The 24569-nt window shown below is 64.2% G+C and overlaps 2 protein-coding genes across 3 annotated transcripts; one reads left to right on the forward strand and one right to left on the reverse strand.

Moving 5' to 3' along the window:
- Nucleotides 1–275: 275 nt before the first annotated feature.
- DLX3 (distal-less homeobox 3) lies at nucleotides 276–4298 on the reverse strand. The gene is made up of 3 exons (XM_037411285.1): nucleotides 3899–4298; nucleotides 3335–3525; nucleotides 276–1777 (listed from the first exon to the last, which is right to left on the reverse strand). The coding sequence occupies exons 1-3, from the start codon at nucleotides 4215–4217 to the stop codon at nucleotides 1436–1438; spliced, it is 852 nt and encodes a 283-aa protein (XP_037267182.1). The 5' UTR covers nucleotides 4218–4298; the 3' UTR covers nucleotides 276–1435.
- A 4013-nt stretch (nucleotides 4299–8311) lies between these two features.
- On the forward strand, nucleotides 8312–24359 carry ITGA3 (integrin subunit alpha 3). Of its 2 annotated transcripts, XR_005108009.1 has the most exons (26): nucleotides 8313–8625; nucleotides 14747–14868; nucleotides 14967–15049; nucleotides 15501–15750; nucleotides 16806–16889; nucleotides 17166–17373; nucleotides 17632–17825; nucleotides 18067–18155; nucleotides 18301–18437; nucleotides 18635–18721; nucleotides 18805–18872; nucleotides 19111–19247; nucleotides 19580–19726; nucleotides 19825–19922; nucleotides 20093–20258; nucleotides 20351–20419; nucleotides 20506–20585; nucleotides 20848–20925; nucleotides 21115–21217; nucleotides 21288–21458; nucleotides 21575–21688; nucleotides 21831–21944; nucleotides 22139–22237; nucleotides 22324–22449; nucleotides 22989–23151; nucleotides 23396–23513. XR_005108009.1 is itself a non-coding variant. In XM_037411421.1 (25 exons), exons 1-25 carry the CDS (start codon nucleotides 8456–8458, stop codon nucleotides 23552–23554), a joined length of 3153 nt encoding a protein of 1050 aa, XP_037267318.1. In that variant the 5' UTR covers nucleotides 8312–8455; the 3' UTR covers nucleotides 23555–24359. The 2 variants fall into 2 exon arrangements, 1 of the variants encoding a protein (XP_037267318.1); XM_037411421.1 differs by lacking the exon at nucleotides 22989–23151 and having other exon boundaries at nucleotides 8312–8625; nucleotides 23396–24359.
- Nucleotides 24360–24569: the final 210 nt, after the last annotated feature.

A 24569-nucleotide genomic window follows, 5' to 3' on the forward strand; every position in this document is an offset into this window, starting at 1 on the left:
TGCCCATCGCCCGGTGCCAGCCCCACTCCCCAACTCCCCAGCTGCCCCCCCAAAATGCAGCACAGGGGAGACAGTGTTTAACTCTGCATTTCCCAAGCCAGAAAACTCCTGAGCTCCTCAATGCTCACCAAAAACCTCCCAAAAAATGGTGTTTAGAGCCTTGAAATTCAAAGTACTTTTATTAACACTAATAGATCAGCTTTTGTTCACTTGGAAAGCAGCAAAGGACACTCGAGGAAGCCCCTGTCTTTAGACAGGACTCCTATCAACCAGGGTATTATTATTTTTTTCCTTTAAAAAGAAGTGAACAAAAAACCAGACCGAAACCAGTTTGGTTTGGATCAACTTTATACAAACGAACCTTATGTACACACTCTTTTATTCCCCCATACATCCCTATTTATATAAGGCAACATAAATAAGATCCTCGGGACTGTACAACACATATGAACACTTCTTAAAACTGCACTTTCTGCTTCTAAAAAAATAGCATCATTCTCTTAAAAAATAGTAAAGAAGTTTTTTTTTTCTTTAAAATGTGTTGTCAACTTATTTAAAAAATAGGCATTCTGCTTCGCCATTAGCTTAACTGACACAGACGGAAGCGCTGTTAGAAAACGGACATTAGCATGATTTTTCTCTTTAAAAAATAACTTAAGCCATTCCTGAACTGTTTAAATATTAAAATATTTTCTCCCCACACACTTTTTATTTATTTTTAAATAACCACCTTATTGTCTGAGCATCGTCCCGGGCGATTCCCACAAAGCTGCCACAGAAGAGGCCAGGCTGGGGGTCCTGGTTTGCTCCTGCAGGGTGTCCGTGACCCCCCTGAATTGCTCCGGGTCCCCAGATGTCGGGTGCCATGAGGGCTAAGCGCATCCCGCTCCTTTGGCGTCGGCAATGGGCACCCACGCGCTGCGACGCCGCGTCCTCCTCCCCACAGGCTCCATCCTGGCTGGGGTGTGGGTGCTCCGGGTGCCCCTCCTGGGTGCCCACTGGTGCTTGCGTGGGGTGGGGGCGCTGGGGGGTGGCAGCGGGGGCAGCCCCCCCAGGGCAGCTCACCAGGGTGGCCCCAAGAAGCAAAGCTCCTGCGAGGAGCTCCCAGTGGATTGTGGCTCCTCGGGGGCCGTTTTTATTAGGGGGTGATGGAAAAAGAAAAAAAATGCATAAGAAGAATTCACCACCTTTTCCTTGACCGCCCTGGGCTGGGACCTAACAAGTTTAACCCTTTGCAGTCCTCTTGTTCCTGAGATGAGCTGGGAGAGGATAGGATATATAAGTGTATATCTAGGGGTGCGTGTACACAGGTGACCTTTTTAAAAAAAAAAAAAAAGAAAAAGAAAAAAGAAAAACCAAAAAATGTACGGGGGGGGGGGAAAGGAGGCAAAGGAGTTCTGCCACTGTCTCTTGTTCCTTGTCTGGCTCCGGGCTGTTAGTAGACGGCACCGGTGCTGGGGGGAGGCCCCGGGGAGGTGTGATGCATCGTGGTGGCTGGTGGCGGCTGGTGGGGTCCATGGGGTCCACTGAGGGTCTGGGGGTGATACCAGGGGTTGTGCTCCTCCAAAAAGCCCGGGGAAGAGCTGTAGGGAAGCGGCTGCGGGAGCGGGGTCCGGCCCGGTGTGCTGCCGTGCGAGTTACTGTCCCAGACGGCCGGGGAGGGGGGAGAGTTGCAGGCCATGGAGTCGCTGTTGTTGGGGCTGTGCTCCAGCGGCACCTCGCCGTTCTTGTACAGCTTCTTGAACTTGGAGCGACGATTCTGGAACCAGATCTTCACCTGGCAGGAGGGAGAGGGGTCAGCGCCCCGCCACCAAAACCAGACACCCGGCTTGAACAGGGAAGGCACCTGGGACACGATGCGGTGTGGGAAGGGACCCCAGACACAGGTGCGGTTTGGGAAGGGACACAGGTGTCATGGGGAGCTTGGACACTGGGCACCACAGGATGCACCCAGGACATGGGTGTCATGGGGACCCCAGACACACCATGAGCAGTGGGAAGGCACCCATAACATGGGCACTGGGGGGCCCCAGAGACATGGTGCATGGTGGGAAGCCCTCCTGGCGACATGGGCGTCATGGGAAGCTCGTCACACCATGCCTCACGGGACACCAGCCCGGCACGCTGGGCGTCAGGAGCGTCGCCAGTGCTGGGTGAGGCGGTGGCACTGGACGCCCTTGGCCCCTGGGGAAGGAGGGGGGGGGCGGTGGTTGTCACCCAAACAGGATGTCCCTCTGGGAGTGGGTGACGCGCTCCGTCAGCCCTTTGCCGAGTGTCCCCGATTGCTTCACCGCCCAAGGGAGGAGGAGGAAGGCCGGGCGCTGGGGAGCGCCACGCCAAGGGCGGCACAAGGGCGCCGGCGCCAGCCCGCAGGCAGGGAGGGTGTCGGGGATGGGATGGGGTGCGGGGGAGTCGTGCGCTGCGGTGACGGCGGTGACAACCCACTTGCCCTCACACCAGCAGATTGGTGGGGACGATCTGTGCCCACATCAGGTGAACCCCAAAAGCGAGGGTTTAGCCCCAAATCTGGGTGGCTTATGGGGAGGGGCAGCCCATCACACCCATCCCTGCTCTTCCAGTCGAGCCTAAGCTGGCACCCCAGCCCAGGGTCCTTGCTGGGGGATGTGGATCCTGTCCCAAAATCCCTTCTCTCTGCCTGGACCAAGTGGGATGGGGGAGCCAGAGCACCGGGGGGATGGGCACAAGGAGAGCCTTGACGAGTCTGGCCAGGAGCTGGGTCCAGCCTCCAGGTCCTCATGTTCTGGCTGGACTCAGGGCCTGGACCTGCTGCTGGGAAGGGGTGTCCCAAGTACCCTGTCCCAAGCTCCCCATCCTGAGCGCCCCATCCTGAGTACCCTGTCCCAAGCATCCTGTCCCAAGGGTCCCGTCCCGCCTGGGATGTGGTGTTCCCCATTCCTGGGACGCTGGGTGCACTGTTGACCTGGGACCCTCCCAGGCACCAGTGCAGGATTCAGCCTCAGACCCTGCCAGCTGCCTGGGCAGAGCGAGGTCTGGGACCTGGAGAGCAGGGCACGGATGGGGTCCTTCCCTCCTCTCCACCTTTTCCTTGGCAATGCAGATCTGCTCTGCACAGGGAAACCTGGTGGCAGGAAGCCCTGCACCCAGGAGCAAGCAGGCAGCATCCACCCCTGGGGACTCCCAGAGCCCCTCCCGGCTCCCACCATCCAGCTGTGAACAGAGCCCCCTCCCAAACCCCTGTCGATTCAGGTTTTGCAAGGAGGGGAGCAGCTCGCCTCCCAGTCCTGCTGATCCTGCCTGCCTGTGGCTGGGAACCGGGGTGTCAGGGGGTGTCGGGGAGGGGCACAGCCCTTACCTGGGTCTGGGTGAGCCCCAGCTGGGCGGCCAGTTCAGCCCGCTCGGGCAGGGCCAGGTACTGGGCTTTCTGGAAGCGGCGTTGCAGAGCCGCCAGTTGATAGCTGGAGTAGATGGTGCGGGGCTTGCGGATCTTCTTGGGTTTCCCATTGACCATCCGCACCTCTGGCTCCGGCTCCTCCTTCACCGACACTGGGCAGAGAGTGGAGGTGTGAGGCTGGTGCCGGTGAGGGGCTCCCAGCACAGACATCCCCCCCCAGCTCAAGGTCATCCTGCTTTGTGCGGTGGCACTGCCCCATCCCCCAGAGTGTCCCCCGGGTGGCTGTGTCCAGCACAGCTCCATCCTGCTGCATCTCCCGGACCGCACCGGGAACACCGGAGGGGGCTGAGCCCTGCCCCAGCATCCACCCCATCCTTCAGCAGGGACAAGGGACCCTTCCCCAGCCCTGCAGCCACCCCATCCCCAACGCAGGGACAGTGAAAGGAGTGCAACTTTGTGACATTCCTGCTGCAATCCCAGAGGACTAGCAGGATGGATACGGCCCCTCTCTCCCGAACATCCTACCTGCTTCTTGGGCTGGGAGCTGCTGGTCCCTGTAGTGGCTGTACTGGCGGTAGGAAGGGCTGTAGGAATAGTCGGATTTGGGCGAGTAGGTGCCGGCGGCACCGATGCCGTTGAGGTTGAACTGGTGGTAGGGGTAGTGGCTCACGGGCTGGCTGTAGGACTGGCCCGGGTAGTAGTCGTGCTGGCTGGTGTAGTAGCCCAGATCGGTGACGGAGGACTCGGGTAAGGTGGGAGAGTCCTTGGAGGCAGCATGGCAGCTCAGTGAGCCCGAGAGGTCGGTGAGGATGCTGGAGAGCTTCTTGTCGAAAGACCCGCTCATCGCTGGACCTGGGGTGGGGGGGAGCTGCCCGCCTGGCTGGGGACCCCCCAGGCCGGCGGCTCCAGCTGCCCGCGCGTCAGGCCTGGCGTGCCCAGGGCCGGCTCCTCCACACGGCTCTGGCAAGGAGCAACCAAGAGACTGTGCCCAAACCTCCAGCCCCGGCCGCCTGCTTAAAGCCTTTAATTAGGGAGCAGGGCAGGGTGGGTGCGCATTCCGATTGGCTCCAGAAATATTGCCTGGGAGGCAAAATAGGCTCCTGCCTCCTCTGTGTGTGTGTTTTTTTCTCTTTTTTTTTTTTTTTCCTTCTTTCCCTCTCTCAAGAAACAACAAAGAGTGGGTGAAGGAGGGAGAAGGAATAAATAAAGATCGCAGGCTCCTGTCTGCAGGAGCCAGGGCAGGAGGGGGCGGCTGGCGGGGCCTCTGGGGACGATGTGGGGCAATTCAGGGGAGGCTTTTGGCAAGGGGATTGGTGGGCCCCCAGGGACTCTTGGTGCTGAGGGGGGATCTGGAGAGGGTGCAGGGTAGGGGGTGTTTGCTGGAGGTAGGGGTGAGGAAGGGTTAGCGTTAGGGAGTAGGATGGATCCAGGCTTGGGGCTGGGTGGCTACAAGGGTATGTTTTAGACACACACACACAGCTTCCACCTTCTCCCAGCACTTACCAGCGTCTCCCAGTTCAGTGCCATCCCCAAGGCAGAGTCCCCCCAGCCTCATGAAGTGGGGGGACCCTCACGTACCCCAAAACTTGCCATCCGCTGCCTGCCCTGTGGGGCCCTTGGGGCAGTGACAAGCCCTGATTCCCGGGACACCCACCTCCTGCCCAGGGGCTCTGTGCCACTCTCCCACCCCCAGCCCAGGCTCGGCCCCCCCCCGCTGCCCTAAGAGCCCCCAGCATGTCACCCAGCCCCGGGCCCCAAGCCAGCCCCTGCCACCCCGGCCACTCGCAGGGCTGTCCCCAGGCACCTCCTCCACCCAGCACCGGCGGGGCAGGGGCCGGGGGGGGGGGGGGGGGGGGGGGGGGGCTTTGGGGAGGGGACGTTTATTTTGGTGTGGGGTCTCTGCCTCTGCTGGCAGGTCTTTACCCCTGAGATGGGCTGGGGGGCTGCAACGGAGTCTGGGGGCTTTTCCTTAAGCCTGAGCGGGGTTTCTCCCCTCCTGCCCCTCTGTGTGTCCCCCCGGGGCCTGGCCCCTCCCTCGCCCCCGGCCCTCGGGCCCCGAGCCGTGCCGCGCGGTGAAATGATGCCACCTGATGGCTGTAGCGGGGAGCTGCGCCGCCGCTGGGATCGAGGGTTCGAGGCCCGGTCCTGCCGCCAGCACCGGAGGCACCGGTGAAGCAGGAAAATTATCAAAAATGTGAACAGAATGGAAATTGAAAGCATGGAATAGGAAGAGGAAGAGGAAGAGGAGAAATAGAAATAACATAATAAAAACAGAAATACAGAAATAGAATTAGGAAAATAGAAAAACAGAAATAGAAATAAGAACAGAAATGAAAATAAATGTGAAAATAAAAATATAAATAAATAGAACTGGAGATCATTTCCGTAGGGAAGCAGCCAGGATGAGGCAGGAAGCAGAAGCCTGATCCAGAAGCTGTGTGTGATGGCACGGGCTTACCTCCCTGCATGGGAAACATAATTTGAGATGTGGGAATTAATCCAGGGGGGACAGAACCGTCTGGGACAAGCCCAGCCCCGCTGCCCGTCCTGGCCGCAGCCCCGCGGGGCCCTCCCCGGGGAGGTTTCCCAAGGTCCCGGAGGAGCCGCTGGGGCATCCCCAGGTCCCCGGCCCGGCTGTCCCTCCAGCCGGACTGTCACCAGGGCTGGTTCCTTCTGGGAGGGGGGTTCTCCAGCAGGAAAAGCCGGTTGGAGAGCTGCGGGCCGGGGAAGGCGGCTGGGGAGCGGGGTGCAAACGGGGAGCAGGTCTGTGCAATCCTGAACCAGTTTGGGACTAGGAGACACTGGTGCCTCCGGCTGCCGGAGGCTCCTCGGCCAGGCTGGTGCTTGCTGAAGCCCCAAATCCGGGATCCCGAAATCCGGGAGCTGGAGCTCGCGGGGGGGGGGGGGGGGGGGGGGGGGGGGGGGGCGGGGGGCGGGGGGCGGGGCGGGGGTCCAGTCTGAGTGAACTAGGACAGTGGGGGATGGCAGAATTCGCTGTACTGGGGCACCCGGAGGGGGCTCTGCGGGGGGGTGCGTAGGGCAGGGGCTGGCAGAGCTGACTGCAGGGCCCCCGTGCCCCCCCACAAAGGCTGAAGGGGCTGCGCCCCCGTGTGTCCCCCACGAGGCTGGAGGGGTCTCTCCCCCGTGCCCCCACCAGGCTGGAGGGGTTCTCCCCCAGATGCCCCGGTTGGAAATGCCCCCGCAGCCCGGCAGTGCCCACCGGAGTCCCCTTGTGCCCCCCTCCCCGCCACAACGCCGGGGGGGGGCGCGGACTGAGAGCCCCCGCATCCTTGGGCGGACAGCGCCACCTAGTGTCCTTTTGGAGTAACGACCCTCTGCTGGCTGGCACCCTTGGGTGTTCATATCCCTCGTGGGTGCGACCACCCCCCTCTTTGGGAGCTAATACCCTCCCCCCCCCGGCAGGAAATGCCCCTCCCTGGGGGCTAATACCCCCCCGGGTGCAGACCCCTCCCCACCGGATGTCAACATGCTCCTTAGGCGTAGACACCCCTCACTGGGCGCCAGCACCCTCTGGGGTGAGACCCTGAAACACCGGACAGTCCGGTGGGCAAGGACAGTCCCATCGCACCCCAAAATGTCCCCAAGCCGGGAGGAGGCCTGGCCACCCAGCCGGGGCTCTTTGTCCCCATGCCGAGGACTGTGTCACCCACCAGAGAAAATCCGCCTGTCCCCAGGGAGGTGGTGGGTGTTCAGGGTGCTCCGAGCCGGGATCGTGGCGACCCCCACGGGGGACCCTGGGACAGGGACTGGAGACAAGGGACAGGGGATGTGGGATGAGGGACAGGGAATGGGGGACAAGGAACAAAGGACAGGGGACGGGATGGGGGACAGGAGATGGGGGACAGGGGACAAGGGACAGGGAACAAGGGACAGGGGACAGGATGGGGGACAGGGGATGGGGGACAAGGGACAGGGGACAGGGTGGGGGACAGGGGATGGGGAATGAGGGACAAGGGACAGGGCCCTGTGCCACAGCCATGTGCCAGCTGCCAGCGCGCTGCCCTCGGGACTGTCTCCTGTGCCATCACTCTTTCCAGTGACATGGTGCAGCGTGGGAGCTGTACCAGGGCACAGGGACATTGGGGAGGGGGACACAGGACATCCTGCAGCCCGCTCACCCGGGGCGGGATTTCCCTGCCACTGCCACCCACCCACGTGTTTCCTGGCACGGGTGGGAGCTTTGTGGTGGCTCCTGGTGACCTTTGCCCAGGTTGGGGACTGAGGCAGCCGGTGCCACCACCTCCGCAGGGGGGAAAGCATGGTGTCCCCACCCCTGTGTCCCCTGTCCCCGCGGGGGGCAGCTGCCCCCCAGTCCATCCTGGAGTCTCATCCCAAAGGGTCTGCAGCAGGGGTCCGGGGGAGTGTCACCCACAGAGGTCCCAGGAGGGGGGGTCCTGCTGGACGTGGCTCCCCACCCAGCTGGGTTGGGTGTTTTTTTGGGGGGGTCTGGCGGTTGCTGCCCCCAGTCCACTGCAGGGCTGGGCGCTTGTGTGTCTCTGTGTGTCTGTGTGATACATGTGTGTCTCTGTGTCTGTGTGCATGTATGTGTACCTGTGTGTGTGGGTGTACGTGTCTGTGTGTGTACGTGTGTGTGTCTGTGCGTCTGTGTCTGTGTCCATATGTCCGTGTGTCTGTGCATGTGTGTACATGTGTGTCTGTGCCTCTGTGTGCGTCTCTGTGTGTACGTGTGTGTCTGTGTGTCTGTGAGTGGGCGTACGTGTCTGTGTCTGTGTGTGTCTGTGTCTCTGTGTGTCCATGTGTGTCTGTGCGCGACTGTCCCGCGTGGGTGACCACGACCTTGCGTGGCCGCGGCGGGTACCACCGCGCATGCTCCCAGCTCCTGCCGTGCACGCGCAGGTACGGCCCCGCCCCGCCCCCCCCGCGCGCAGGCGCGGGGCCGCCCCTCCCTCCCCGCAGGTGCCCGGTGGGAGCGGGGGGGTGCGCGGCCCCTTTAAGGGGAGTGCCCGGAAGGGCGCGCGCCCTGCCCGGCCCGGCCCCGCCCGCAGCGCACCGGCCCCGGTGGGGCGCGGTCGGCGGCGGCTGCGGGAGCCGGTGCGGGCCATGGCGGGGCGGCCGGGGCTGCTGCCGCTGCTGGGCGCGTTACTGGGCGCCGCCGCCGCCTTCAACCTGGACCGCGTCTTCCCGGTGCTCAAGGAGGGCGCGACCCCCGGTGGCTTCTTCGGCTTCTCTGTAGCGCTGCACCGGCAGACCGAGCGGCGGGAGCGGTGCCTGTGAGTGCGGGGCGGGAGCGGGGCCGCGGGCGGGGGCTCCCCGGGGGGGGTCCCGGGGGTACGGCAAAGGGCCCGGAGGCACTGCCGGGGGCCGAGGGCGCGGGAGGGGGCCGTCCCGCGGGTCGGGGGCCGTCCCGGGGGTCGAGGCGCTGGGTGGGAGCGGGGGGTCCCGTGGGAGGAGGCGGCCCCCAGCCCCGAGCGTGGGGTGAGGGGGAGTCGCGTGCCACGAAGGGGCGCGTTGAGGGTTCCCCCCGCTCGTGGCTGTGCGTTGCAGCCCCCGTTTCTGGGGGGGGGGGGGGGAGGGTCGCAGCCTGACCCCGCGTCGCCCCTCGCCCCGTTCTCGGGGTGCTGAGCACCCGCCGCAGGGTCCCCACGCAGGACCCCGGTGTGGTGCCGAGGCAGCAGTGCGGGCAGGGAGCCCGGCAGCCCCCCAGGGGGGAGCCCCCCCACCTGCGGGGGCCTGGCCCGGCCCCGCCGACCCTCACCGGGTGGCTGTGAAGCCCATCGCGTCCCCCCTTGGCCCCGATCTGCGCCGCCCTGGGGAACCTGCTGAACTGTGACTCTTGCTGCCCAGCAAAGCCCCCACAAAAGCCCTTTTCAGCCGGAGCATTCTCCGTGCGATCCCACTGCTGTCCCCGCCGTGTCCCCTGCTGTCCCCCCGCTCGGCCGGGCCCCCGGCAGCATCCCCAGCTCCCTCGTGGCCGGAGGTGCACGGTCGGTGTGGAGGTGCATGTACGGGCGAAGGCGCTGGGGCTGGGCTAGGTTGGGTTTTTCTTGCTTGGGGGCACAGGTTTTGCTGGCTCACCCTCCTAGGGAGCTCCTGGCGGGGGGGGGGGGGGGCCCTGCGGACACCCGGAGGGCTCCCTTTTTTCCACCGTGCCTCTGACAGAGGGATTGGTGGCAGCTGCCGGACAGAGGCATCTGCTGCTCCGCATTCCAGAGATGCATTTTGGCCGCTTGTCCTGCCATGGGACGTCTTGTTGTTGCGCTTGTCCAGGAGTCCTGGAGGGAGTGAAGCTGTTCCCTGTGGAGCAGCTGTGGGGGTGCGGGAGCCGGCCCAGCACCCTGGGGACCCCCTGTCCCCATGGGGACACACTGGCTCCCTTCCATGGCTGGGTTTCCCCAGCTCCAGTGGCATCAGAGCAGCTGGTGGGCAGGCATCGAGGTCGGGGTCTTGGCTGGCACTGGGACAGATTGATTCATCCATCTCCCTGAGATGTTGGCAGTTGCTGTTGCTCAGTCTTGGGGGGGTTCGGGGGGTTTTAGCCCCACCTGGCAGGGGCCTGTGATCCCCCAGCATGGGCCACGTGGCCCATGCGTGTCTGAGCATGATGCTGGTGAGGTGTGGAGGCCTGGCGTTCTGTGGGGGGAAAGGCTTTGGAGCACGAAAGCCCCAGGGGATTCACACCCCCTGCCCGTGGGAGCCCTCCACTGCCCGTCCCCGTTGCGGGGGACAGGACCCTTGTGAGCGCAGAGGGGCTGTGGGGTGCCAGGTGCCTCGCTGCTTCCCCACTGGGCCTTGTGGGTGGGCAGTAGAGCTGGGTGGTCTGTACAGGTGGGAGCATGGCAGAGGCCTGGAAGAGCCGCAGGGTCTGCTCCCTCCGTGGGGGTGTCTGTGGCCCCCAACCTAGGGCGTCGGAGCCGTTTGGAGTGGATGCGGTGAGATGGGGCTGGCGGGTGCAGGCATGCCCCTCGGCTCCCCCATCCCATGGTGGCCAGCCCTCGGCTTCCTCCCCGGAGCCCAGCTGCCAGCGGGGATGGGGGTGGGGGCCCTGAGATGGGCTGCAGCACCGTGGGGGTGCACCCACTCCCCTCCTTCAGCCCCGGTGCTGCACGGAGCATTCCCTGCCCTTGGCTCACCGGGCAGGCCCACACAGGTGCAGCCGGGGTGGGGACAGGAAAGGGACGCTTCCTGATGGGGGGGGTGTGGGGTGTGGGGGAGGGGAGCTGTCAGGTGCTTCTGGGGGGGCTCCGGTGCCTGGCCTCGCTGTGATGTGGCTGCTGCACGTGTTGGGATGGCAGTGGGGCAAGGTTGGTCGGGTGCACAGCTGGCATTCCTGGCCTCCCGGTGGGGTGGGGAGAGCCACTTCCCAGCTGGGTGCTGGCAGGGGGCCAGGCTGGTGTGGCCCGAGCGATGCCAGAGTCCCCCCCACCCCGGTGGTGTTTTTCATGTCCTGGAGCTGTGCCCATGCAAAGGTTTGTTTGCTCGCTCCTCCCGGGGCCAGGTGAAGGCAAGGTGGAAGCAGCGGTGTTATCTGCCTTATCTGCCTCCCCGAGATTAAGAGACTGCTTCGGCTGCTGGTGCTGCACTGGCGTCTGGCTGCTCCCACAGGCTCGGGGCTGGCATGGCTCGTGGTTGTGCTGGCAGGACCCAGGAGACTCTGACCCATGTGCGTTTGGGGAAACTGAGGCACAGTGCATCTGTGCTGGCGAGGCTGGGGGCCCTGTGTGTGTAGGTGGGAGGCAGCACCCACATCTGCTGGGTGCCTCAGTTTCCCTCCTGTGTGTGTGGGGAAGCAGGGGTTCTGCCTGGTGCTTGGGGGTCTGTCTGATCCTGGCTGGCAGCGGGGCCAGCTGAATTCCCAGCTTTCCCTCCCCCTCGCCTGATTTTGTGCTGATTGCCAGAGCCGGCCTGGCTGAGCTCCTCCTGCCTTGGCCAGGGGCCGTGAAAACTGCTGGGGTCCTGTGGGGCTGCGGCTCCTTGGCAGGCAGAGGGGGGATGGATTCATCACAGCGGGGCCGGCATCTGTCCATCCATCCCTTGCTGCTTCAGGGGGCCATCTCCCCCTCTCCCACCTCCTTGCTGGTGTGGGCATCAGCAGATTTGCCCGCTCAGGGCTCCCTGGGGGTGATTGATCATCGCAGGGCCTCCCCTCCCATTGCAAGCTGGGGGTGCGTCAGGGTGGTGGTGGTTCGAGTCTGGAGCGGAGCCTGGCGGGGGTGGGCTGTGTCAGGGATGCCCCTTGGCTGCCTGCCTTTGGGAGTCTGGGGGGGCCCTGCAGCCCAGTTGTGGAGCTGATCTCTCAAAGCTGGAGCATCTTACAGCCCCAGTGTAGGGTGAGGTTTGAGGTGGGAGGTTTGGGGAGGGTCCCCGTGCCCCACTGCACCATCACTGCCTGTGGCCAGGGATGGGATGGTGGAGCAGGATAGGGTACTGCGCTGCAGCCCCTGCCCTCCTGCCTGCTCTCCCCCTCTTGGCGCTTGTCATCCCTCCAGTATGTCGGGAGATGGATGAGGCACGCACTGCACTCACTGCCCAGCTGCTCCCTGCTGGGGGGGCTTGGGGGGGAGCACAGCCCCCCATTGCAGAGCCCCTCGGGGCTCAGGCCAGCCCACCCTGCACAGTCTCTGCTCCCCTTGCTGTGGTGTTGGGGCTGGATGTCCTTTGCCGTCCCCATCAGACCTCTTCCAACCTGGGGTCAGCTGCATTTTTGGGGCCGGTCGGTGCCCTGGTGCCAAGATCATCCCGCAGCCACCCAGCCCAGCCAGCGCCGCTGGGACCCCCCCTGCCGCCGTCCCCCGGTTCTACCAGGGCAGATTAGGACAGGGCATGGCCTCTCGCATTCCTGCCTCCCTCCCTTCCCAGCCTCCCCCTCTTGCTGCTGTTTGACCATCGCTGGCTTTGCTGTCCCTGGGCTGAGCCTGTCTCCTCAGCCCCCCATCCGGCTGGAGCCAGTGCCACAAACTGGTCCTGTCCTCCCCAAGATGGGAGCCCCAGCACCCAGCTTCTGGTTTTCCTGTATCTTGAGGTATCTGGGCTCTGCATGGCACTTGGAGCGCACACAGGTGGGGAATGCCTGTGCATGTGTCTGGCCAAGTCCCCTGCCCCCGGCTCTGGTGGGGCTCAGAAGCTCCCAGCATCCTGTGACCTGCCCCCCAGGAGCAGAGCCCGTGGGTGGGCAGCCGTGCTGGGAAATCTTGGCTGGAAGCGGCAAGGCGTCGGAGCTGCTTGACTTGGGCCAGCTCCCACCCCCCAGGAGCCGTGGGGCATGGCTATGGGGAGAGCTGGGGGTCTGGCTGAGCCAGGACCACCTGGGGAGTCTGGGGGCAGGTCTCGGCTGTGGCAGCCCCCAGCAAGGGGCTATACCGTGTGTCTGTGCCCCCAGGAGCTGCGCTGATGGTGGGGCAGCACCCGAGGGCTGTGGGTCCTGCTGGGGCTTGGGGTGGGGGGGAAGGGCTTGCCCCCGGCTTCTTCCTCCATCCCTGAGTCACAGTGGCTGCACTGAGTCACTTCTCCCACCCCCCCACCCCCCCAGGTAAGTGGGGACAATGGTGCCCCTTGTGTGCGTGTGTCCCCGTCCCTCAAGTCTGGGGGAGGGGCAGGAATTGGGGGGGGCAGATTCCTTTGTGCCGAGCTGGAAAACGTCAGGAGGAATCACACCCCCACCCACCCCATGCCCACCCTTGCCTTCGCACCCGGTGGGTCCCACTTTCCCAGAGGGATGTGAATGCCACGGGCATCCCCAGCCCCGTGTTCCCCCCGCCATTGCACTCCTTTGCGGGGGCTCTTTCCTGCAGCTGAGCGACGCAGCCCCCCCACCTGCAGCATCTGGCTGACTCAGCCGGAGCGGTGCCGCTGGCGGTGCCCGTCCCCGGGGGGGGGGGGGGGGGCGTGCCGGGGCGGGGGCTGCCTGGGGCCCCACATTCCTCCGGTGCCTGGGCTTTGAGTCAGCCGCCCCGACGTGCCCGGCTCCCGGCCTCCTGCCCGCCGCAGCCTCGCTGCTCCCTTCCCGGTGGCGCTGGGATGGGGACAGCTGGGCTTGCCCCTGTCCTGGCTGGGGGCCGTGCTGGGGGCCGGCCAGCTCGTTACCCCGTGCCCTGTGATAGGGTCTGGGGGCAGCGGCAGCTACCTGGGTGCCCTGTCCCCTCCGGCAGCCTGCCTCCATCCTGCCTGCGAGGAGGGACACGCTTCCTCTGCTGGCACAGGGTGGCCGTGCCTCCTCCACGCCATTGTCCTCGCAATCCCAAAGGACTTCCCGGCGGAAAGGCTGGCCTTTCCGGAGCCCACCGGGCAGGCCGGGTCCTCCTGCCAGCCCCCAGCCCCATGGCAGGGCTGTGGATCCTGTGCCCTGCTGCTACCTGGGGTCCCCAGCCTCATCCCTTGGGGTGTGGGGGGCTCAGGTGCATCGGGGGTCCCTTCAGCATCACCCTAAAGCCTCTTGGGGATGAGTGCATGTGGAGCTGGGCTGCGGGTGTTGCATTGCCAATCTCCAGGCTGGACACCCCTCCAGGGATGCCAATGTCCTCCCACCTGCATGGCACCGCCGTGACTCAGCTGGGATGTCTCTGTCCGGGTGGCCTGAGTCACCCCGGAAGGGTGCTGCCTCCCCTGAGACCCCCAGTGCTGCCCAGAGAGGGGGAGGCAAGCCTGGACCACACCCCATCTGGGAAGAGGGATACACGTGTGCCCCTTCTGGAGCTGGTCCCAGTTCACCCTCCCTACTCCTGGGAGGGTCCCCCCTTTGTCTTGCCGGGACACCCGGTTCTTGCGGCGGGAGAGGGTGAGCCTGTCTGCCGGACACGTCGCAGCTGTGCCGCAGAGGCAGCTCAAAGGTTGGCCGGGAAGGGCTGTGGCTGTTTACACAAGTGTGGGGGCCCTGGTGCTGGTTGTGCTGAGCAGCTTCCCCCCACTTTGCATCTCCATGCCGGCACGGTTTGCAGACGTCAGCCTGATGCCCTGTTCCTGCACCCCCACACTGTGCACTGGGATGGGGGGCTCAGCCGTGTGCCCAGGCTGGGATCAGGTCCTGTGAGGAGTGTGTCTGTCACTGTCCCCTGCCCCGTCCTGTGAGCTCTTTCAGCGTGCTAGGGGTGAGAGGCTGGTGGCTGCCAGCCCTGTGCATGCCCATCTGAGGGGACACACACCCCCTTCCTGCTCTGGAGATGGGGCTGGGGGTCCGCTGCCGCCCATTATTTGGGGGTGGCAAGGCATGATGTGCTCCAGGGAAGCAGTTCCCATTCCTTCAGAGTGCCTCCTGGCCACCATCTTGCCCCACCGTCCTCTTCCCGCAGGGCAGCTTGCCTGGCTTTGCCCCTCCCCCCAAAATGAGGCAGAGGGCATTGGGATGGGTGGACCTGCTGCCCCCCCCCCAATACCCCCCATCCCCTCTCTGCCCCCCAGGCTGCTGGTGGGGGCCCCCCAAGATGTGGAGCCGACCAACAGCACGCGGACGGGCGCTGTCTATGCCTGCCCCCTCACTGCCTCCACCAGTGACTGCCAGCGGCTCGACATTGAGTTGAAGAGTACGTGAGTCCTCAAGGGCACCCCAAAATACCCACCGATGTGGGGGGGCTCTGGGGGTGGTGGGGGTCCCTGCTGTCACGCTGTCTTCCTCATCCAGGTGAGCCGGACAAGGCCATCATCGATGACATGTGGCTGGGAGTGACAGTGGCCAGCCAGCGGCAGCCAGCAGGGAGGGTGCTGGTGAGTGCACGTGCACCCCAGTTCTTGGCACGCGTGTGTGCCAGTGCTGAGCTGCTGCCTTGCGTGACTGCACAAGGGCACCAGGGAGCTGTTGGTGCTTTCATGTGGGTCTTGCACGTGTCCCCAGTGTGGTGGCACGAGGCAGAGGCACTGCAGGAGGGCCCCTGGGGCAGGGAGCTGTGGGGTGACAGGGTGCTTGGACCCCGCTTCTGGTGCATGCTGGTGTGGGATGGACTGGAGCTCTCGGATGGTGGGACACCCTCATACCCTATAGACCGTTGTAGCCGGGATAATGCTGTGGCATATGGGCTGCATTAATGGCAGGGCAACTTCTGTCTATATGGCCTGACACGGGGATCAGGGCAGAGGCGGCACAAGGGGGGTGGGGTGGTGGTCCCTCATTTTTGGGGGTGCCACAGGCACTGAGGTGATTGCCAGGGTGTCCTGGCAGGCCTGTGCTCACCGCTACACCAAGGTGCTGTGGTCGGGCAGCGAGGACCAGCGGCGCATGGTGGGGAAGTGCTACGTGCGGGGCAATGACCTGCGCCTCAACATCAGTGACGAGTGGCAGACCTACCACAACGAGATGTGCAACTCCAACACAGACACCGACGAGAGCGGCATGTGCCAGATGGGCACCAGTGCCGGCTTCACCGCCAACATCATCTATTTTGGGGCGCCTGGTGCCTATAACTGGCAAGGTGCGTGTACTTGGGGAGGAGTAGGGCTGGACAACCCCCTTCCCGGGGGGTGCCTGCTGCACGTGCCCCCTCTGGGCATCCCCTTGTGCATGCAGGGGCATCTGTGTTTGTGTGCACACTAGAGGATGTGTGTGCTTATCTGCCCACATGCACATGGGGAATGCACACACACGCTGGAGCGTGTGGATGTGTTTTTGTGCATGAGGATGTAGCTGAGTGTGCCCTGCAAGTATTGTGTGTGTGCATCTCGGTGTGTGACCTGGACAGGCTGGAGACTTGGGCAAAGGCACATGTCAGGTCCTGCCCCTGGGGAGGGACAGTCCCACGCACCGGTAAGGGCTGTGGCTGACCTGCTGGGAGGCAGCTCTGCAGGGAAGGCACTGGGAGTGCTGGTGGCCAGCAGGTTGCCCATGGGCCAGCAGGACCCTGCAGGGCATGAGGCGGAGTGTGGCCAGCAGGTTGAGGAAGGGGATCGTACCCCTCTGCTCTGTTCTGGTGAGGCCACGTCTGTAGTGCTGGGCTCCCCAGTTCCAGAGAGACTGGGAGCTACTGGAGAGGATCCAGCAGGGGCTGGAGCATCTTCCTTAGAGGAAGGGCTGAGAGAGCAGGGGCTGTTCAGCCTGGAGCAGGCGGAGGGGGGATCTTACGATGCCTACAGATATCTGGAGGGTGGGTGTCAGGAGGACGGGGCCAGGCTCTTCTCAGCGGTGCCCGGCGCCAGGACAAGGGGCCACGGGCACCAGCTGCAGCGCGGGAAGTTCCACCTGAACATGAGGGAGACCTTGTCTGCCCTGAGGGTGAGGGGGCGCTGGGACAGGCTGCCCAGAGCGGCTGCGGGGTCCCCGTCTCTGGGGACACCCAGACCCGCCGGGCGGCTCCGTGCAGCCTGCTGGGGGAGAGCCTGCTCTAGCAGGGGCTGGGCCGGGCGACCCCCGGAGCTCCCCTCCCAGCCCCACTGTGTGTGGTTGTGTGATCCTGCGTGTGCCCACATGCACTGCAAGCGTGCAAAGGCACTAGGTGCTGAGCCGGGTTAACCCCCCCCCGCATTGTTGCAGGTACCAACTACATGCTGCAGCGGGAGATGTGGGAACTGCATGAGTTCTCCTACCCCAACAAGAGGAACGGCAACACCTATATAGGTGGGGGACAGCAGCACAGGGAGCTTCCCCCTGGGGGGGGCTTGGTAGATTTGGGGCGAGGAGGAGGTTTGGGGAATGTGGATTTAGGAGGAATCTTGGGGGTGGGTGTTAAAGGGGGTTAGGGGGGCTTGGGGAACCCCCAGGAGTGGTGCCAACAGGTGATGCCAGGGTGTTTAGGGTGCTGGAGGAGGTCATGGGGTGGTGGGGGATGTGGGTGTGGGCACATCAGGGGGTTTCCGTGCTGGCCCCCATCTCACTGGTGGGGTTTGGTGGCAGGATACACCACGGAGGTGGGCAGGGCCGTGCTGCAGAAGGACGCAGTGACGGTGGTGACGGGTGCGCCCCGGTACAAGCACAGGGGTGCCGTGTACCTGCTGAGCCGCAGCCCCCAGCAGACGCTGCAGAGGAGCCTCCTGCTCCCCGGCCACCAGGTCGGCTCATACTTCGGCAGCGCCGTGGCCCTGGCAGACCTCAACAACGATGGGTGAGGGCGGGGGGCTGGGACCCCCCATCTCCCGGGGTGGGCTCTCACCTGGGGCATCCTGCTGCTCAAGTGGGGTCCCTGTGGGTTGTAGCATGGGGGGACACAGCCCTGGGGGTGGGGAGGTTTTTTTGGGGGGCTCATATTTTATGGCTCTTGGGGGGGGGGGGGGGCGGGGTGAGGGGTGTCTCCACCACTTCTGGTGTGGCGGGGTGGGGCTATGTGGCAGCCCCCAGGCCAAACCACCCCTCGGCCCCGCAGGTGGCAGGACCTGGTGGTGGGAGCCCCCTACTACTTCCAGCGGAAACAGGAGGTGGGGGGTGCGGTGTATGTCTACATGAATGAGGTGGGGGACTTCCAGACCCACCCCAGCCTGGTCCTCACTGGCCCCAGCAACTCTGCTTTTGGCTTCGCTGTGGCCAGCATCGGCGACATCAACCAGGACGGCTTCCAGGGTGAGGGGCTGGGGAGCGCCATAGGGGAAGCCATGGGGGGGTGCAGCGGGGCTGCCTTTGGATGGGGGTGTCCAGGTAAGAAAGGATCCCACTTGAGGGGCTGTGGGGAGGTTTGGGGTGAAAAGAAGATGGGGGACATGTTGGGGGGGGTTGTTCAAGGAGGAGCAGGGCTGGGGGAGTTGAAGAGGGGTTGGGGGTGTTTGGGGGAGCTGTGGGGCTGACCCTGCTCTTCTCCCCACAGATATTGCTGTAGGGGCTCCTTTTGAGGGGCATGGCAAGGTCTACATCTACCACAGCAGTGCAGAAGGGCTGCTGGACAAACCCCGGCAGGTAACGGCCTCATGGGGAGCCCCTCACTGGGGTATCAGGGCTCCAGATCCCCTCCGAGCATCCTATGCTGCAGGGTGGTATGCAACAGGTAAATCCATGGGGCTGGTGAGCAGTGACTGACACCCCCCCACCAACCCAACTCCAGGTGATCAGTGGGTCAGATCTGGACCCTGACCACATGTGGACCTTTGGGTACTCACTGAGTGGGGGGCTGGACGTGGACGGTAACTCCTACCCCGACCTCCTGGTAGGCAGCTTGGCAGAGAGAATTGTCCTTCTCAGGTGAGGGAGTGGGGGCGGTGGAGGTCTTGCAGCCCTCTGCCCCCCCCCCACCTCGCAGGGACGGCTCCTGCCCCTGCCCGCACCGCAGGGCAGCGCGGTGGGCATGGGGCAATGTGCCTGGCTCCAGGAGCTGGCACCAGGCAAGGAGGGGCTGTGCGCTGCCGGGGGGAGCTCAGCCGACCCCCATCTCTGCCTAGGTCTCGGCCTGTGATCAACATCCTGAACAAGACCTTCACGGTGAGCCCCAGCAAGGTGGACCCTGCCCGGTGCACACCTGACTCCTGGTGAGCCCCCCTGCTCTGCTGCCCCCGGTCCTGCTCGTGGCACTGCGGTGCCAGCGCCCCGCTCATGGCCCCTTCCCCCCCAGTATTACAGTGACCATCTGCTTCTCCTACAACCAGAGTGCTGGAGACCCCAACTACAAGGAGAAGATCAGTGAGTGCCCAGGGGTGCAGGTGTGGGTGCATGTGCATGTGGGGGTGTGCTGTGGGGTGCCCACCAGCACTCGTGCAAGGGTGCATGCACACATAGGTATGTGCATGTGTGCGTGCAGGGGGAGCACATGTTTAAGGGTGGACATGCACACGGGTCAGTGGGCGTGTGTGTGTGCACATGGGAGGGTGTTGGAGGCACGTGTGTGTGCAACACCCATGGCACTCTGCTCTCCCTGCAGCCCTGGAGTACATCCTGGAGGCTGACAAGGACCGACACCCCCCCAGAGTCAGGTTTTTGGGGACTCACTCTGCCACCTACCATGGCATCTTCCCCATGCCTGAGACCCGCTGTGAGTCCAAGGAGCTGCTGCTGCTGGTGAGCATGTGCGAGTGCACATGTGTGTATATGCATGCAGGAGTGCACATGTGTTTGTGTGCGCTGCAGGTTGCTTTACATGTGGTGCTGGAGCTGAGAGACGGGCTCCTGGGAGATAGAGAAGGGGGTTGGTGGGGTGTGGAGGAACAGCAGAGTCAGGAAAAGAGGTGGAAATCCATCCAACCATCCTGTGATGAGTTTGTTGGGTCTCTGAGCAGGGTGTGGGCAGGGGCTGGTACCCCAGATGTGCCAGGGGGCTGCCTGGCTGTGGCTGGAGCTAGAGGGGGGCTGGAGAGGGAGCTGGGGCTTCACTGATTTCTCCCACCCTGCAGGACAACATCCGAGACAAGCTGCACCCCATCGTGCTCTCCATGAACTACTCACTGGTGGAGAAGCCCAGGACCTTCCAGCTGGGTCCCCACTCCCTCGACGCCTTCCCCGTCCTCAACCAGGACCAGTCCCATGAGAACGAGACCAAGGTGCCAGGGGGATAATGGAGATGCTGGGCTGTGGGCCCCGCAGCGAGCCTGGCCTGAGGGGTGGGAGGAGGCTCACGGGGATGTCCCTGTCCCTCCAGATCGAGTTCCAGAAGGAGTGTGGCTCTGACAACAAGTGCTACAGCAACCTCCAGCTCCAGAGCAGCTTTGTCACCGACCAGAACCAGCCCCTGCACAGGTGACAGCGGGCCCCTCTGGGTCCCCATACACCTCTGTCCCCTGCTGTGCCATCTCCTCGGCCACAGGTCACCCCTCAGCCCCTCCTGGGCTGTGTTGGGTGGTGGTGGGGTCTTTCCATCCCACTGGGGTGGGCCACCTGTGTACTGAGTGAGGATGGTCTCTGCACAGGCTGAACGGTACCCAGGTGCTGCAGTACAGCCGGGACGTGCGCAAGCTCTACCTGAGCATCAACATCACCAATGTGCCCACCACCCCTTCCAACGGCGAGGATGCCCATGAGGCACTGCTCAACGTCACGGTGCCGGCCAGCCTGCTGCCCTCCTCTGTCCGCCCGGTAGGTGATGGTGTCCCCCTCCCTGGCTGCAGAAGGCACAAGGACGAGGGTGGGCTTTGCCAGGATGGTACTCACCCTCTCCCCCTCCCCAGAGTGGAGCCTGTACCTTTGCAGAGACGGTGCTGTGTGAACTGGGCAACCCTTTTAAGAGGAACCAGAGGGTGAGTGCTCCCCCCCAGCCCTTTTTGGAGGCTTGGCAGGAAGGTGGGGTCCAGCTGAGCTGCTCCACGGTCCCTCTGTGCTGCAGGCAGAGTTGATCATCACCTTCGAGGCCATTGGGATCATGTTGGACACACGGGAGATCTTGGTGTGGCTGGATCTGTCCACGTGAGTGACCCTGAGTGGGTGGAAATGGGCTGGGAAGAGGGTGCCTGGAGTGATGCCAGCCCCTTTTGCTTGGTGGAAACGCGGTGGTGGATTGGGATCGTATCTGGTGGCATTGCTGGTCTGGGAAGGACAGGAAAGCAGGCAGGGCTCCTGGGCGGGCAGGGCAGGGACCCTGCTGCTTCTGCTGGGAGGGTGGAGGCTGCCCCACACCATCTGGGGGGCTGTTAGCGGCTGGGAGACGCTGACCCCTGTGCCTTGGTAGGCAGAGCACCCAGGAGGATCTGCAGCCCGTGTTGGCCAAGCTGCTGGTGGACTATAGCATCCAGTCCTCGCTGACCATGTGAGTGCAGCGAGGCTGTGCCACCCTGTCCCTCTGCATCCCCTCCACCCGCCCCTCCTGAATTTGGCTGCATGGGGAGTGGGCACGGCCCCCTGTGTCCCAGGAATGGGGCAGACAGATGCCCCAGAGATGCTCCCTGCCCCTCTGCCCCACTGACCATGCCTGTCCCCCACCCCATCCTGTCCCCAGAGCCTCCTCCCATGCCCAGTCACACTTCAGTGGGATGGTGGTGGGCGAGTCGGCCATGCAGAGAGAGCAGGACGTGGGCAGCCCCCTCAGCTTCGACTTCCAGGTGAGCTGGGGGGTGGCTACTGCCGGGGGGGTCGGGAGCGCCGGTCTCAATCTCCTGCTCTGCTTTGCAGGTGACCACCAAGGGCGAGTCACTGGGCACCCTGGGCACCATCCTGCTGGGCTTCGAGTGGCCCTATGAGATCCCCAACGGCAAATGGCTCCTCTACCCCACGGAGATCCTCGTCAACAGCAATGAGACCTGCCAGCCCCCCGGGGGGGTCATTAACCCTCTCAACCTCACTGTGAGTGACCTTGTCCCTGCTGCTTTGCAGGGATGTGTCCCTGCCCCATTGCCACCCCATCAGCCCAGTGTGGGCAGAGCTGCCTGGGCTCTGATGGGGCTTGTCCCCCCCTGCAGCTGCTGGAGGACCAGGCATCGGCCCGACAGAGGCGGGAGCTGGAGCCCCCCGAGCCAGCAGAGCCCCCCATCACCCTGGCCACCGCCAAGAAGGCCAGGTCAGAGGTGGTGCTGGTGAGTGGGGGCTGTAGGAGGTGGAGGGGGGCCAGCAGCACGTGCCCTGTACTGGGACCACTGTGCACGCTGCTTCTTGGCCCCAGTGCAGTGCATTGTGGGCTCTAATTTCCCCCCCCCCAATGCCCCTCTTACCTCCCAGAGCTGCTCCAAGGGCACTGCTCGCTGCATCTGGTTTGAGTGCGCCCTCCTCCACACCCAGCACCCCACCACCTTCAGCATCCGTGCCCGCGTGTGGAACAGCACCTTCATCGAGGTCAGTGCGGGACCCCGTGGGGGGTGATGGGGTCAAGGCTGGGCTGCTCCCTTGGGGACAGTGCTGAAACAGGGCACCGAGCTCCCCAGGTCTCGCCTCAGAAGCTAACACCTGTCGCTTGCCCCCCATCATCTGTGTGTTCCTACCATGCCCCGCCCTGTCCCTGTGTTCCCCCACCACCCACATCCCTGCAGGAGTACAGTGATTTCGACCGGGTGAAGGTGGACGGCACCGCGACGCTCTTCCTTCGGACCCACATCCCCACCATCAACATGAGGAACCATACGGTGCGGGTGAGTGATGCCAGAGCCTCTTACTGGGACAGGCTGGGAGCCACTGGGAGCTCTTCCCCTGATGGGGCTCTTCTTGGCCCTTCCAGTTCTCTGTGGACGTGGACTCAGAGCTGATAGAGGAGCAGCCGGCCGAGATCGCGCTGTGGCTGGTGCTGGTGGCGGTGGCAGCTGGGCTGCTGCTGCTGGGGCTCATCATCCTCCTGCTCTGGAAGGTGAGGGGGTGCCCGGTTCCCCTCCCAGGGAGGGGTGCAGGAGCCGTGCTGAGAGCTGACAGGCTCGTGTCACTGGTAGCTGCCATCCTCCCCACCTGGCAAGGATGCTCAGAGTGGTGGGTGGAAGGTGCCCCCCCAGGTTGGAGGTGCTCACCTGCAGAGTGATGAGAAAGAGGAGCAGAGAGCATCCTGACTTGTCAGCTGGTGCAAAACGTTTTGGGAGTTGCAAATAATAAAACCCAGCCAAAGCAGGGTTCAACGATGGCACCTCCTCACCCCCAATGCCTCCCACCTCCCCCTGTGCTGTAGGGATTGGGTGGGGTCTAGCCTTCTGGGGACCCCCAGCCCCCTGGGGGACCCCCTGACAGGAGGTTAGGTAGATCTGCCAGGCCACCCACCCTGTAGCATCCCCAGGAGTGAGCACCGGGGTGAGGGTGCAATAGGGCAGCTTTCCGCCCTGCTCCCCCCCACCCCACAGGACCACACCCCCTGGTCCCTATCCTGTCCCCCCATGACCCCTGTCACCTCCTTCCTCACAGTGCGGTTTCTTCCGGCGGGCCAATACGCGGGCCATGTATGAAGCCAAGGGGCAGAAGGCAGAGATGAGGATCCAGCCATCAGAAACCGAGCGGCTGACAGATGACTACTAAGGGGGGGGGCAGCCCCACTGCCCCCCCCCCAGGCGCCCACGCCACCCGCTTGGTAATGCCCCGTGGGGGCCAGCTGCAGCGGCATCCTCCTCCTCTTCAGCCTTCTCTCCTCTTCCTCACTGCCTCATCTCTCCTATAGGGTCCCTATAGGTGACGGGGGGCTCTGTGGGGTCTCTCCCGGTGGCTCCAGGACTGCTGCTCCCTTTGCCTCTGCTCTCCACCAGCTCTGGGGTCTCTCCCTCACCCGCCAGTGTCGCGCCCCAGCCTCACACTGACCCTCTCCCTCCTCCCCCCAGTGCGACTTCTTCCAGCGGACCCGCTACTACCGGATCATGCCCAAGTACCACGCGGTGAGGATCCGGCAGGAGCAGCGCTACCAGCCCGGCGGCCTCCTGCCCCGCCGATGCAAGAAACACTGGGTGACCAAGTGGCAGGAGCCAGAGAAGTACTACTGAGACCCCCGCCCACCCCCTGGCCCATGTGAGGGGAGCACGAGGGCCCGTGTTTGATTTTGCACAAGTGCATTCCCCCCTTCCCCAGCCCCTCCACCTGCCTCCCCCTGGGATGCGGCCACATCCCAGTGCTGGCTTCCGCAGCTCCCATCTGCCTCCCTGGGCTAGCGGCACGCAGCCCCACTCTTGCACGCTCGTGTCTTGCACGCTCGTGGGGGTGAGCCCCAAAGATGCCCCCCCCCCCCCCCCCAGTTCCCTGACAGGACCGCTGCTGGTCTCACCGAGTGCCTTCCCCCCCACCACCACCCTGTGCAGACACTCCTCACAGTGTCCCACATGTGTCCTTACATGCTGGGACATGTCCTTGCACCACGCTGGGACATGCTTGCTCCCCACCCCCCTGCATCCCCATTCACTGGGTGTGGGACCCCCCCCCTCTGCTTGCCCCCAGGCTCCGTGTTGTCGTGGGGATGGGGGTGGTGAGATTGCATTCCTTCCTCCCCTGCCGAGCCCTCCCCAGCACAGCGCAGGGGCCTGGTCCTGCACGTCCAGCGCCCTCCAGTCTGTACTGGACACAGCTTTGACTTGGGGGGTGCATGTATGAGGCCGGGTGTGGGTCCCCCGCAGCCTTATCTCCCGTGGGCGCTGCCCCAGGGGTTACGTTATGCCGTGTCTCCTGTCGGCATTTGGGTGTTGAGCCCCGGAGCACGGTCGGTACTGGGGTGGGGGGGGCCCAGGACCCCCGGACCCCGCTTACCTACCCGCCCCCCCCCCCCCCCGTTGCCCCCATTGCGGGGCCCAATAAAGCCTCGCTCCGGGATTTGTAACCCCTTGTCTCCGTGTCACGGCTGACAGGGGGGTAGGGGTGGGGAAGAGGGTTGTGTTTTAGCGGGGGGTGCCCTGGGCAGGAAGGGGAGGGGGGGGCAGTGCTCCGGGTGAGGGGGATGGGGGGGGGGGGGGGGGGATGGGTCAAGGAGAGGGGGCTTACGGTGGGGTGATAGGGGGCCGGGCTGGGCTC

The sequence above is a fragment of the Falco rusticolus genome, chromosome 18, assembly GCF_015220075.1.
Source record: "Falco rusticolus isolate bFalRus1 chromosome 18, bFalRus1.pri, whole genome shotgun sequence".
In the NCBI taxonomy this organism is placed as follows: Eukaryota; Metazoa; Chordata; class Aves; order Falconiformes; family Falconidae; genus Falco; species Falco rusticolus.

What these genes read in the sequence shown, in the direction of transcription:
- DLX3 (XM_037411285.1), bottom strand. Translation starts at nt 4,217, where the DNA reads ATGAGCGGGTCTTTCGACAAGAAGCTCTCCAGCATCCTCACCGACCTC. An exon ending in GCTCCCAGCCCAAGAAGCAG is followed by an intron (nt 3,526 to 3,898) that starts GTAGGATGTTCG and finishes CTCTCTGCCCAG; the next exon opens with TGTCGGTGAAGGAGGAGCCG. An exon ending in TGGGGCTCACCCAGACCCAG is followed by an intron (nt 1,778 to 3,334) that starts GTAAGGGCTGTG and finishes CCCTCCTGCCAG; the next exon opens with GTGAAGATCTGGTTCCAGAA.
- ITGA3 (XM_037411421.1), top strand. Translation starts at nt 8,456, where the DNA reads ATGGCGGGGCGGCCGGGGCTGCTGCCGCTGCTGGGCGCGTTACTGGGC. An exon ending in GCTCGACATTGAGTTGAAGA is followed by an intron (nt 14,869 to 14,966) that starts GTACGTGAGTCC and finishes TTCCTCATCCAG; the next exon opens with GTGAGCCGGACAAGGCCATC. An exon ending in AGCCAGCAGGGAGGGTGCTG is followed by an intron (nt 15,050 to 15,500) that starts GTGAGTGCACGT and finishes GTGTCCTGGCAG; the next exon opens with GCCTGTGCTCACCGCTACAC.